At 43.3% G+C, this 13858-nt stretch overlaps 2 protein-coding genes across 6 annotated transcripts in view; one reads left to right on the forward strand and one right to left on the reverse strand.

Annotated features, from left to right (window-relative positions):
* Positions 1-7744, reverse strand: part of spg11 (SPG11 vesicle trafficking associated, spatacsin) — a 73677-nt gene extending 65933 nt beyond the window's left edge. For all 5 annotated transcript variants that reach the window (XM_046356514.1, XM_046356500.1, XM_046356507.1 and 2 more), the window contains exons 1-8: positions 7312-7744; positions 6963-7150; positions 6502-6729; positions 6120-6318; positions 5652-5789; positions 5090-5472; positions 754-899; positions 525-657 (exon numbers count right to left, since the gene is read on the reverse strand). In XM_046356514.1, the coding sequence (XP_046212470.1) occupies positions 525-657; positions 754-899; positions 5090-5472; positions 5652-5789; positions 6120-6318; positions 6502-6729; positions 6963-7150; positions 7312-7541 (1645 nt within the window). In that variant the 5' untranslated portion in view covers positions 7542-7744. The remainder of the gene's footprint in view (positions 1-524; positions 658-753; positions 900-5089; positions 5473-5651; positions 5790-6119; positions 6319-6501; positions 6730-6962; positions 7151-7311) is intronic.
* Positions 7745-8369: 625 nt separating this feature from the next.
* ciao2a (cytosolic iron-sulfur assembly component 2A) lies at positions 8370-13014 on the forward strand. Its single transcript, XM_046324117.1, has 5 exons — positions 8370-8808; positions 9938-10102; positions 11478-11527; positions 12007-12052; positions 12362-13014. The coding sequence occupies exons 1-5, from the start codon at positions 8781-8783 to the stop codon at positions 12460-12462; spliced, it is 390 nt and encodes a 129-aa protein (XP_046180073.1). The 5' UTR covers positions 8370-8780; the 3' UTR covers positions 12463-13014.
* The last annotated feature ends 844 nt before the right edge of the window (positions 13015-13858 follow it).

Genomic DNA, 13858 nt, shown 5'->3' on the forward strand with positions numbered 1-13858 from the left:
TGCACAAAGACATAAAATAGTGTAGCATCAACATCATGGTCCAAACACACCAAGACAGTCGTGAAGAGGGTACGACAACACATTTTCCCCCTCAGGAGACTGAAACGATTTGGCCTGGGTCCCCAGATCTTCCAAAAGTTCTACAGACTATTTACATTGACCTCCCCCTGTTCTTACACTGCTGTTACTCACTGTTTTCATCTTATCATCTATACATAGTCACTTCACCCCTACCTACATATAGCCTTGTTATTGTTATGCAATTCTACTGTGTTACTTTTTATTTTTTACTTAACTTAAATGTAATAAATATTTTCTTAACTCTATTTCTTGAAGTGGTTAAGGGCTGTAAGTAAACTCTATGTTGTATTCAGTGCATGTGACAAATAATATTAGATTTGATGCATGTCAAATTTGTACTTAGTATTAATTACTATGGCATACAATTACAATAATACTAAGTATTTATATTAGGATTCTAGGGCTTTATGTGATTAATATGAAATTGATTGTAAAGGCCTTACTCTTCAGCTGGCTCTGGGTTGAGATGGCAGCTGATTGGTCAGGTAGAATATACCCAGAGGGTGGAGTCAGGACGTTCTTTTTGCTCTTCAGGAAGAAGTCCACTGTGTCCAACTGGTGGTTCTTTAGACCAGCCTACAATTACAAGACAAAGGCATGTGTCGTTCAGTACGTACTGTTGTGAAATTAAGCAAACCATTTAGCCAACTGAATGGGCACCAGGCCTCCTACCTGCAAGGCGTGAATAGGGATGGCGCAGCGGCCCCATTCATTAAGGTGGCACAGAGAGTCCACTGTGCCAGCACTGCCAAATACCATTAGTCTGTTGAGCAGCTCCTCCTGTGACACAGCAAATAGCACCAGGGACAGGCCTGATGCTGCAACACACAAGAGCTACACTCAACATCCATACACACATGAATAACAAAAACATACAGTGCCTAGTGTAAGTCTACTCACAATTTTTACAGAAGAAAAGTGTGCAAGTGGTATCTAAAAAAGTATTGCATTTGATTTTTTTCTTACAGATCTACACAACCTAATCCACATTTTGAAAGTGAAAGAATATGATAGAACATTTCCCAAATTACTAAAAAAGACAACAAAAAAATGGTATAATAATAATGATTGCATATGTCTTCACAACCCAGAGGTAATACTGGGTAGAAGCACTTTTGGCAGCCATTACAGCTGTGAATCAGATTACAGCTTAGAATAAGATCCAACCAACTTTGCACAACTCTAAGGGCAACCTACAGTGGGGTCTAAAATTACTGACACCCTTGATAAAGATGAGCAAAAAATGACTGTATAAAATAAATAAAAAACTGAGCTATATTTTACACACACAAAAAAAATTGAAATTATATTATTTTATTCTACCAGTAAAACAATTGCTCAGAGAAAGAGATTTTAGTTTAACAATACCTCACCTAGCGAGGAGAAAGGCACTGAGCCTTACTCTCCCTTGTTTTATGAGTTGGAGAACTCATGTGGAAGGATCTTAGGTGATTCCTCCATACAGAATCCTTCCAGATCATTGATATCCTTAGTCTGCACTTATGGACTGCCCTTTTTCATTCAAACTGCAGGTTTTCAAGTCCGGAGACTGAGATGGCCATTGCAAAATGTTGATTTTCTGGGCAATTAATCATGTATTTGTGGATTTTGATGTATGCTTGGGGTTATTGTCTTGCTGGAAGATCCATTTACGGCCAAGTTTCAGCCTCCTGGCAGAGGTAACCAGGTTTTTGGCTAAAATCTCCTGGTACTGGGAAAAAGTTTATGATGCCGTTGACCTTAACAATAGCCCCAGGACCTGTGGAAACAAAATAGCCCCATACCATCAAAGATCCACCATCAAAATGGCAACTGCAGGATTCCGACAAAAAACCTGCAGCAACCTGTAAACTGTGTACTCGCGCGCTGCCGTAGCCCAAGGTTCAAACCCACAGAAAACTGTGATAACCCTGATAAAACGCACTCTGCACGCTGCTGCGCATCAAGGCAGACCAAGGCTCAAATCAGGGAAACCAGGACAAAAGGCTGTCAAACATCGACCACAGCGGCCCAAGTCTACAAGCCCCACCTTGGCAAGAACAACACTTACCTTGGGACCCTGAAAAGTCAGATCTCATACAAGGAACCGCAAGTCCAAAACAACAGGGCACCTGCAGTGACTTGATAATGCGTGCCACTTCATTGACGAACCATGGCAGCCCAAGGCTCAAACCCACAGGGAAACTGTGGTAACCCGGATAAATGCGCCATCTGTGCACTGCCGGACATCCACTCCCGGAACCAGCCATAAGAACACTATGAGCCACACCAGGAGCAGTTACATCCAATCAATACAATTTCACAAAAGGTATGTGGGGAAACCCCAACTCACTGCAGCACAAATATCACCAATCTTCATGCCCATGAACAATGCCCAAGAAGCCGCCACACACCAGGGAGATAGCCTCCACAATCCAACAAGACAGACGCTGCTTAGAAAGCACCCTATCCCGAGCTGGATTAGCGAAACAGACAAAAAAGCTGGTCACAATACGGATATCCTTGTTCCTATCCATATAGGATACAGGCCATGCTGCCTTCGTGGTTCACTGGAAACAAACGGTGGGGGTGAGAAAGAGACTGCTCAAAAGCCAGCGACCCCCCCTCCCCTCATAGGCATAACCTTGAGAGCAACTGGATTAGGATGTAGTTTCACTTTGCCAGGTGCAAACTTCAAACAGGAAGTGCGTGGAGATGCCCAACGCGTTTTTCCGACACCATGAGCAGTGCACATTTCTAGGAAAGGAACTTCAGGTCCACAGACTCCAACGGTTCAAACGGAGGCTCACACAGAGCGTCCAGGACCAACGCCAGGTCCCGGGTCGGTGCTATAGGCTTAGACCCTGGTCCGAGCCAATGTACGCCTTTCAGGAACCGCACCAACAGAGGATGAGACTCTGGGGTCGAGCCGTCCATCCATACATGACACGCCCCGAAATGGCTGCCATATAAAACTTCAATGTGGAAAAAAAGAAAGGCTCTGCTCAAAAACCTATTGCAAGAACATCAAAATGTCAACCAAAGAGCTCTGAAAAGGAGAGACTCCCTCAACCTACGGGTCCCCGGCCAACAGGTGGATGATCTCCAGGAACCAGGGTTGTCATTTTTGTTTTCATATCCACCACTTTTGAAAACCGTGTGTCTGGACATGAGGAAGGAACTGCACGTTCTGATTCCCGGCCCAAGGAACCTCTGAGCTAGGACTAGCCCCCTTTTTATACTCTGTAGTTAAGTAACTCGCCACTAAATCAGCAAGATCTTTAAACTGGGTTAAGTAACGCTTTACCGCTGCAGGGACAAGAAATACCTTCCCCAAATCTGGAGGAACTGCTGCAGGGGAGAAAAACGCCATCAAAGGCACATTCACCACCAATGGTTCACTCTCCCCCGCCGAATCCAAAGCAAGGGCTTCAGGCTGCCACGGACTGATTGTCAGCCAATTCATACTCTGAAAACTATCCAGAGCCAATCAAGGATAGTAAACTCAGCAAAAAAAGAAGCATCCCTTTTTCAGGACCCTGTCTTTCAAAGATAATTCGTAAAAATCCAAATAACTTCACAGATCTTCATTGTAAATGTTTAGACACTGTTTACCATGCTTTTTCAATGAACCATAAACAGTTAATGAACATGCACCTGTGGAATGGTCTTTAAGACACGAAGAGCGTACAGACAGTAGGCAATTAAGGTCACAGTAATGACAACTTAGGACACTAAGAGGCCTTTCTACTGACTCTGAAAAACACCAAAATAATGATGCCCAGGGTCCCTGCTCAACTGCGTGAACGTGCCTTAGGAATGCTGCAAGGAGGCATGAGGACTGCAGACGTGGCCAGGGCAATAAATCTCAATGTCCGTACTGTGAGCAACCTAAGACAGCACTACAGGGAGAAAGGACGGACAGCTGATCGTCCTGGCAGTGGCAGACCACGTATAACAACACTTGCAGAAGATCGGTACATTCAAACATCCCACCTGCGGGACAGGTACAGGATGGCAACAACAACTGCCCGAGTTACACCAGGAACACAAAATCCCTCAATCAGTGCTCAGACTGTCCGCAATAGGCTGAGAGAGGATGGACTTAGGGCTTGTAAGCCTGTTGTAAGGCAGGTCGTCACCGGACATCACCGGCAACAACGTCGCCTATGGGCACAAACCCACCGTCACTGGACCAGACAGGACTGGCAAAAAGTGCGCTTCACTGACGAGTTGTGGTTGTCTCACCAGGGGTGATGGTCAGATTCGTGTTTATCGTCGAAGGAATGAGCGTTACACCGAGGCCTGTACTATGGAGCGGGATCGATTTGGAGGCGGAGGGCCCGTCATGGTCTGGGGAGGTGTGTCACAGCATCATCGGACTGAGCTTGTTGTCATTGCAGGCAAACTCAACGCTGTGCGTTATAGGGAAGACATCCTCCTCCCTCATGTGGTACCCTTCCTGCAGGCTCATCCTGAAATGTCCCTGGTTTCATCAACTGTGCAATCAACAAATTTGTACACTCCACTACGCACACTTTGATCACGAAAACATATTCTTCTGACTGCATGATTGAATCACCACTCGTCCCTGTCAATGCAGGCCTACAATATTATAGTCCGATGCGCTCTGCAGAAATTTGGAGGACAGTGTGCAACACATTGCATGGTTGTAAGATGTTTTTTTTACTTGTCCAATCGAACAACTTTAATCCATTTTCTTCTTGTCTGACCCATGGTTTTCTTGTCTGACCCATCTGTCTTCTTGTCTGACCCATCTGTCTTCTTGTCTGACCCATGGTTTTATACTTGTCCTGGCAAGCGGATAGTACGTTATACTGATCGACAAACTGAAAAGTTACCTTTTTTTGTCAAAATTGATCTAGCTCAGTAAATTTGGTTGGGAATCATTGATGGACAGCAATATTCAAACCTTGTCTCTGATTTTCAAGCAGATTTGAGTCATGGCTACGACTGGACCACTCAGGAACACTAAACATCTCTCATATGTGTGCAGTAGCAGACTCACTCTTCAGAAGCAGGCTGAGCTGCTCCTCTGCGGTACGCTGGATAGGCACGGTGGGCGAGGTGGGCCGGTGGTAGGTAACACTCTGGGACTGCAGATCCCAGAAGGCCACAGTTGTCTCGCTGTTGCCAGGGGAGACAAAGGTCAACACAGTGGAGAATTCAGAGACCGAGAGCAGCACTGGGGCAGTTGTGTCAGGCACAGAGAATTGCATGGTGGCTCCCCCTGATGGGACTCTGCTCTTGGAGAGCTTGGCAGCGATAGCTGCCCGCCCACACTCGATGTGGGGGAAATCCTTAAACCAAGGAGCCCCCAGAGTCTGAGGAGAAGAGGGAGGGGTAGCCTTGGCCTTGTTGTACAGAGAAGTCAGCCTAGCTTCCCAGGACCTGGAGATAACGGGAAAGGGGAGGGGGGAAAACAAATAATTATTTTCCTCATTTAACTTTCAGGGCATTAAAGATAAAAACAAAATAATGGTATGAAATACACTCCCCTTTAACTAAAATGCAATGTACAACACTGACAGATAATTATATTCTGTTCTATTCTATGCTCTTCCTCTTACCGGTCAGTGCTGAAGGAGGTGCCCAGCACAGTGTGGCTGTAGTTGGAGCTGGACAGGCTGTCCTCGTCACAGGGACCCTGGGGCCTGACGGGAGGGCGACTGGGGACCACTCGACACATCAGATGCTCTGGGTACATCCTACCAGGACGACAGAAAAAAATCCACAACAACTTCTGTCAATTAAAGGAAGAAGGGGCTCATAGGAAACCCTTCTCAATTTGCCTTTCCTTGATGGCTCGTGTCCCCTCTCCTTGCCTCCTTCTAAAAACGCATTGAAGGAAAAGGTACCAAGGGCGGAACCAAGGATGTTCTCCTTGAATGCTTTTGGGAAAGAGCCAAAGAAAAGGGAAGCAAGGAATCAAGAAAAGAACAATTGTGAGACATCCAGGTGGACTGAACAGATTGAATCACAAGTAAACCATCTTGGCGAGTCTCAGTGATAGTTATTCCTGTTTACTGCTGAAATACCTGAAATAGTGGTTGAGGTCGACAGCAAAGGCAGTGTTAGACTGAGTGGCAGCAACAGCAGTACCCAGGTCAGGAGACACCTGGAGGAGACAGAAGGAGTCCAGGTAGGGGGCCGGCTCATCTTCCCCCAGCCCAGCAGTGTGGTACGAGGGCAGGTCTACACTGGCCAGCTTTCTCCCCTCAGCACTGTCAAACACATCTGGAGCACTCTGTTAAAGATAGAGCAGTATACTGAAAGACAATCAGGATCAGAGTAAGATACTACGACTTAGTTGTGAGAGATGCCTGTAGAGTCCTATGGCAGTTATGGCTAGACACCATAGAAGTCTGCACAGCCCTGTGTCTCAGGGCTAACTACTACACATGAAATTGCTAAGGATACATATGACTCCAGTTTTGGTCAACACAAAGAGTATGCCTCTGCAGAGCTGGTAGTCAGTGCATGTGTCCAGGGGGTCCTTTGGGGGCAGAACGATGCTGCAGCAGGACAGGGTCTCCGGTTCAGCCCCCTGCTGCCACTGCAGCTGCACCACAACACTGGAGTTGAGCAGGAGAAAGCTTCTGGCATCCACAAAGGACAGCAGCCTCAAGGACACCACCTCAGCCACACCTGCAGAATCAAAATGCAAGAAGTGCAGTTGAGTATAGGTTACGAATTCATATTGATAGATTAAAGTTAGAATGTATGTAAAATAACACTCAAAGCTATGAAAATAACAATGAGTACAACATCAGGCACAAATGTTAATTCTGTGTACCCTAATGTGGTCTCTAAAACAAATATAATCCACTACTTTCAATCTGAATTAAACTGATAATGATAAAGACATTGGAGTCACGTACTCGGGGCTTTCTCCTTGACCAGCTGCAGTAGCTTCTCTGCTGTGAACTCAGAGGCAGAGACAAGAGGGCCAGAGGTAGGGCCCTCTGCTTCCAGTTCATACAGTGTCAGCTCACACTCAGAGCTCACAGCCAGAAGTCTAGGGTTGCCACGGGCTCCATTGTAAACTGTCACCTCCTCCCAGGCAAAGCTACAGACAACGAGGAATTCATTCAATTAGATAACTTTTTGAAGATATAGCACGCACCCTCGCACAGACAGACAGACACGAGATGTGTGAACCAATCCCGTCATCAATGTGGAAACAAATGCATATGGCAGTTTACATTTCTTTTAGCTCACTTTACTCACTCTGTATATGTGCCATCCACCGTTCTCCCCGGTGCCTTGCTCTCTGAAATGTCGCCGACTGTCAGCACCCCAGCACCACTCAAGCAGCAGAGCAAGGAACAGCCTTGGGCCATTTTAGCTTTTGCTGTGTCCACAACATTTTCACAGAGGTTGCTCTCAGGGATAAGAGCGACTTCTAATGCACAGTTATCTCGAGTTTCAGATCTGTGCAACATATTTATCATAATCATGTCGAATTTGATGCAGATGCCTTACAACTGATACGATCTCATATGTAATTTAGCTATTTACAGTTGTATATACTCAGCTGTCGACTTGTCGTCAAATGAGAGAACAATTATAATAGAATTTGGACATTATCGTTTTCTTTTTCGTGGATGCGTGTTCCTCTTTCACGTAAACATTCTTACCTACATCCTGACACAAATCACATGACATGCGTTCTCTGTATCAGCTGATTAACTATTGCCCAATAGGAAAACGAAAAAATATATACATAAAAGACAGTAATAATCAAGCAAGGATAGCGCTCATATATTTTTCCCCAGAGGCATTACAAGGAATCCTGTCGATGAATGCTCCTTGCTCACAGCCACCTGAGCCTGTGTGGTGGTGTGCTTTGAACTGTGACTGAAGTAGTGTGATGATTGTTTAATTTGTTTTTTTATATGTCTGCAATGGAATATGTTTTGTTTTTTCCCCAATACCCCATACAGTAGGTGTAGTCTTCCATAATACTTAAAAGAAGAGCAGAAGCAAGGATAGCATCACTGTTGAAACCTTGATATTTTACACCCTAAATTGCCGTTTAAAGGCAAATTATTGAAAATATTAATGAATTAATGAATACACCAAATAATAATTCCTAAATTATTATGCATGCAGAGCAGAACTTGTATAGATCTTGCAGCGTTTGCTTTCGCCTGAATCTGAAGGAGGAAGTAAACAGCAACCACAGGCTTTCGTTTTACCTTCCCACTAGATAACACAGCCACAAAGAATATGTTTGCTAACGTAAAAATGTATGTAAACAAACATGTACTTTTTGCGATTAATTTAAGGTTAGGGTTATGCATGTTTAAGCATTGTGGTTAAGGTTAGCGTTATGTTTAAAATTAAGATAGCATTGTTTTTTTTTTAATGGGCGGGGTTTATAACTTTGTTACTGTGTTAACTATTGACGACTTTTTGTTTGTCACAACCTACGCAGATGTCAAAGCTTAAGTCTTCTTATTTAAATCCGCGTTGATGAGCCAATCCATATGCTAGTATGTTTTATTAAACGGTGAACATACTGTCTAGTTTAGGGGAGCGTGAAAACACTGATGTCAAAGTCTCTCAGAAAGCTCGAGTACATGAAAAATTCAAATAGTGTCTTGCTTTGTCTCACCTAGTTAGTTACATTGAGTCACAAAGTATTGCAGTTCACCGGATTGCCAGACAACACGAATGCACCAAGGACACAAAATATGGAAGAGAAAGCATTAGAAGTATACGGTAAATTGGTTTATTTGCATCTTGATACAGCTAGTTCGAGAGCTAGTTCGCTAACGTTATAGACAGGTTTTCAAGGCTACGTGCTAGTATTTTTTTTAATTCATTTGATCGAACCTTTATTTAACTAGGCCAGTTATGGTTATCTAGCCTGGTCCCAGAACAGTTTATGTGTTGACAAGTCTGGTCGTTGTTTTTTTAAATGTTTTTTATTTATTTAAACTTTATTTAACCAGGTAGGCAAGTTGAGAACAAGTTCTCATTTACAATTGAGACCTGGCCAAGATAAAGTAAAGCAGTTCGACACATACAACAACACAGCGTTACACATGGAGTAAAACAAACATACAGTCAATAATACAGTAAAAAAATACGTCTATATACAATGTGATCAAATGAGGTGAGATACGGGAGGTAAAAGCAAAAAAGGCCATGGTGGTGAAGTAAATACAATATAGCAAGTAAAACACTGGGATGGTAGATTTGCAGTGGAAGAATGTGCAAGGTAGTAATATAAATAATGGGGTGCAAAGGAGCTAAATTAATAAATACAGTAGGGGGAGAGGTAGTAGTTTGGGCTAAATTATAGATGGGCTATGTACAGGTGCAGTAATCTGTGAGGTGTTCTGACAGTTGGTGCTTAAAGCTGGTGAGGGAGATAAGTGTTTCCAGTTTCAGAGATTTTTGTAGTTGGTTCCAGTCATTGGCAGCAGAGAACTGGAAGGAGAGGCGGCCAAAGAAAGAATTGGTTTTGTGGGTGACCAGAGAGATATACCTGCTGGAGCGCGTGCTATAGGTGGGTGATGCGATGGTGACCAGTGAGCTGAGATAAGGGGGGACTTTACCTAGCAGGGTCTTGTAGATGACATTGAGTCAGTGGGTTTGGCGACGAGTATGAAGCGAGGGCCAGCCAACGAGAGCGTACAGGTCACAATGGTTGTAACGCCTAAGTGACCAACGAAAAGATCAGCGATTGTTTTACAATTTCTTATTATCTCTATGATGATGTAACATTCGGACAACTGCTAATTTCAACTGATAGCTAGCTAGTTGTCAGTATAAACAGCTGAAATGGTTAACATTTCTAAGTGATGTGCTTGTTCACCACCTCAACCCCAATTTCTTTCCCCAGATGTCATACGCACTATTCGAGACCCAGAGAAACCGAACACGTTGGAGGAATTGGAGGTCGTGTCAGAAGAATGTGTTGAAGTCCAAGAGCTTGGAGAGGACGAGTATCTCATAATTATCAAGTTCTCCCCAACTGTCCCACACTGCTCTCTGGCAACACTAATCGGTGTGTCTCTGTTTCAACTGATAAGAAACAACTGTTCATAACTGACATGAACAGAAGTAGATATTTAGCCTCTTGCATCCATACTGATACAATGTTTTATGTGGCAACACTACAGTGGCATTCTCATAGTCTGGTCGCAGATCTGTTTGTGCTGTTGACATCTTCATTGCTTCCATTGCTGTTGCTGTCAAGCCTAACATAACAAGTGACAAGGAGTTGGCATGATGGCATAAACAGACTGACACTCAGGCTACCATTCTTATAGAGCTACAACTATCTCTACTACATTCTTGTCTACCTCAAAGTTGGCAGCACAGGCAGAGAATGTGAGAGTCTGTGAGGCCCCTTTTCCTATCCTTTTAATAAATAGGGATATGATAAAGTGCAATGCAATGTTGTCTTTGAAGCTATAGTGGCATCGGTGGCCATTGACCGATAACTGGAGCACAAGCAGGCACCTCTCCAACCATACTATGGCGTATTAGTGCACTCCGACTGGCATGACTGAAATGCAACAGACTTTGCATTTTATACTTCCACTAGTTTCAGTTTCTACTTCCACAAGGTTGTCAAGTAACTCGACATAGGTGGTCTGACTTAATGTAGCATTGATCTACTGAGTGTAAGTAACATTAGGAACACCTGCTCATTCCATGACAGACCGACCAGGTGATTCTAGGTGAAAGCTATGATCCATTATTGATGCCACTTGTTAAATCCACTTCAATCAGTGTAGATGAAGGGGAGGAGACAGGTAAAATAAGGAATTGCAAGCCTGGAGATAATTGAGACGTGGCTTGTGTATGTATGCCATTCAGAGGGTGAATTGGCAACACAAAATATTTAAGTGCCTTTTGAGCGGGGTATGATAGTATGTGCCAGGCGCACTGATTTGTGTGCCAAGAACTGCAACGCTGCTGGGTTTCTCACAACCGTTTCCCATGTCTGTCAAGAATAGTACTCCACCCAAAGAACATCCAGCCAACCGCTTTCAACACCTTGTAGAGTCCATGCCCTAGCGAATTGAGGCTGTTCTGTGGGGAAACGGGTGTGAAATTCAATATTAGGAAGGTGTTCCTAATGTTTTTAACACTCATTCTCTGAAGGGGACAAATGTTAAATGGCAGTCTCATGAGAAACCCCCGCTTTTCACTCTCTTTGTAACATGACCTTCTACCACAGGGTCAATTAACTCTGTTCTATTTTTTTTTTAATCGGTTTCCCCTATATGTGTTCAGCAGCGGGTATAAGAAATATAATATAGATGTATACCCCCCCTAACTCTGCCACTGCTGCTTAAAAGAAACCCTAGGGGAAACACAAAAATTGCCTACTTCAGACATCAATGTAAGTTATTCTGTAACGTGTGTTTCAGGCCTGTGCTTACAAGTTAAACTGCAAAGATGCTTGCCGTTTAAACACAAGGTAAGCAGCGAGGGGATTACACCCATCAGAGGAATAATGTTATCATACAACTAATCCCTAAATCAATGTTGATGCTAAACAAAATGTTAGTCTGTTTAGTAAGAACACGTTCTCTCATTCAGTGATTTATCATTGCGAAAAGTCCTATTTTCCAAACCTTTGATGCATAGCGCTTTGTCTTATTTGCAAGGGTAGTCTCTGAAGCCAATAATTTTAATGGAAAACAGTAAAATCTTCTCCCCTTTTGTACTGCCTTGGTTTATAATGCGGTGCCTCTGGAACAAAGGGGCTCCTATGAAAATGCAGTGTGGTTGTTTTCTGGCTCTGGTTGTATCTCTGGTAAACTAACCTCCAACCCTTCTTCCTGATTAGACCTGTCTGTGGGAACACACACACACTTAGTTTTTCCAACTTCATGCAGATTAATTGCTTATTTATTGTTATTTTAAAGTTGAAATGTATCTGTTCTCGTTCAACAGTTGGACATTTTCATTTCTGAGGGAACCCATTCTACCGAGGAAGATAGTAAGTGTTATTACTTACAAACACCACCTTATCCATATCTCCAGAAAATGTATTTTGAATAAAAGAGAAATGTCAGACATTGGATATATTTTGTATTTACACACGAAAAGCCCAACTATAATTTGTCTTATGAAACCAGTAATTCTGTGAACCCCTATTGCTAATATTTTACAGACCTTCAGGCTTTAGCTCAGCGGGAATAACATTACTTGTGGTGCTCAGACAATCCAGGTTCAAACCCATTTGGTCCCATTTATGCAGTTGGACAATAGAAGGAAACCTATTGTGATTTTATCCATTTCCCTCTAGTTAACAAACAGATCAACGACAAGGAGAGAGTAGCAGCTGCTATGGAGAACCCAAACCTGCGGGACATTGTGGAGCAGTGCGTTACTGAACCTGATGACTGAGCCAATGGACTGACCTCTCAGTTACTTTAGACCAAGGTATTCAATAGGCACCAAATGGAAGAAAATGGACTGAAACAGGGGGGGTACTAGCTGAAGTTGTCCATTTAGAAATGCTCGTTTTTGCTTTCCATTGTAAAACATTTTGCTACTGTGTACCCTAATGAATGCGACCCAGCCGTCAACTTAAAATCGTAGCCATCATGGAATGTGTGTTTTTTTATACAAGTGCCTGGAGGATATGTCAGGGATTACCTGATCGGAACGGTTCACATTTCTTAAATCCTTTTGTGAATCACCACCATGGTTAAAAAAAAAAATCAAAATCCGTAACAGAATTCCAACTTCAAGTTTATTGTCATCGTGAAAGAATCACTAAGGGATAAGATGAAGAGTTGCAGGAAAATGTGAGAACTTCCCAGGTAGTTTTTAGACTTCTGAGCAATGTCCCTCGAACAATCGCCACAGAATGGACAGCAGTGTATATGGCTTGTTTGATCTTTTTCTAACATCATGATTGAAATAGGAAATAAAACATATTCCTAAAAAAGCTGATTTTTGTTTTGAGGTGAATTTGTGTTTTTTAAATCTTTTCTGCTGTGGTTATTTTTCACCTGAAATGGCTAAATGCACCATTTTCTGCCGAAGGGGGCAGAGTTAGAGTTCTGTCTTACTATCCAGGTCTGTACCCAAACAGTTCGAGCTTCTACTTTTAAAAATACACCTATCCAGAAATTAGTCTGTGACCTAAACTGGGATATGCTTAACACCCCGGCTGTCCTACAATCTAAGCGAGATGCCCTCAATCTCTCGCAAATTATCACGGAACCTAGCAGGTACAACCCTACATCTGTAAACACGGGCACCATCATAGATATCATCCTGACCAAAGTGCCCTTCAAATACACCTTTGCTGTCTTCAACCAGGATCTCAGCAATCATTGCCTGCGTCTGTAATGGGTCTGCGGTCAAACGACCACCCCTCACCACTGTCAAACGCTCCCTAAAATACTTCAGCGAGCAGGCCTTTCTAATTGACATGCCCCGGGTATCCTGGAAGGGTATTGACCTAGTCCCGTCAGTAGAGGATGCCTGGTTGTTCTTTAGAAGTGCCTTCCTCACCATCTTGATAAGCATGCCCCTTTTTAAAAAATGTAGAACTAAGAACAGCTAGCCCCTTGTTCTCTCGTGACTTGACTGCCCTTGACTAGCACAAACATCCTGTGGAGTACTGCATTCGCATCGAATAGCCCCCGCGATATGCAATTTTTCAGGGTAATCAGTTGTAATTGAGAACTTGTTCTCAACTGGCCTACCTGGTGAAATAAATAAACATTCACCACGCAAAAAGTATGTGTCTCTTGGCCACATAGAAAGTGAGTGTAATTTTGCTGGAAAA

Source organism: Oncorhynchus gorbuscha, linkage group LG01, assembly GCF_021184085.1.
Source record: "Oncorhynchus gorbuscha isolate QuinsamMale2020 ecotype Even-year linkage group LG01, OgorEven_v1.0, whole genome shotgun sequence".
In the NCBI taxonomy this organism is placed as follows: domain Eukaryota; kingdom Metazoa; phylum Chordata; class Actinopteri; order Salmoniformes; family Salmonidae; genus Oncorhynchus; species Oncorhynchus gorbuscha.

Coding starts and splice junctions, on each gene's coding strand:
- ciao2a (XM_046324117.1), top strand. CDS start 8,781: ATGGAAGAGAAAGCATTAGAAGTATACG. Junction 8,809..9,937: donor GAAAGCATTAGAAGTATACG/GTAAATTGGTTT, acceptor TTCTTTCCCCAG/ATGTCATACGCACTATTCGA. Junction 12,053..12,361: donor CCATTCTACCGAGGAAGATA/GTAAGTGTTATT, acceptor ATTTCCCTCTAG/TTAACAAACAGATCAACGAC.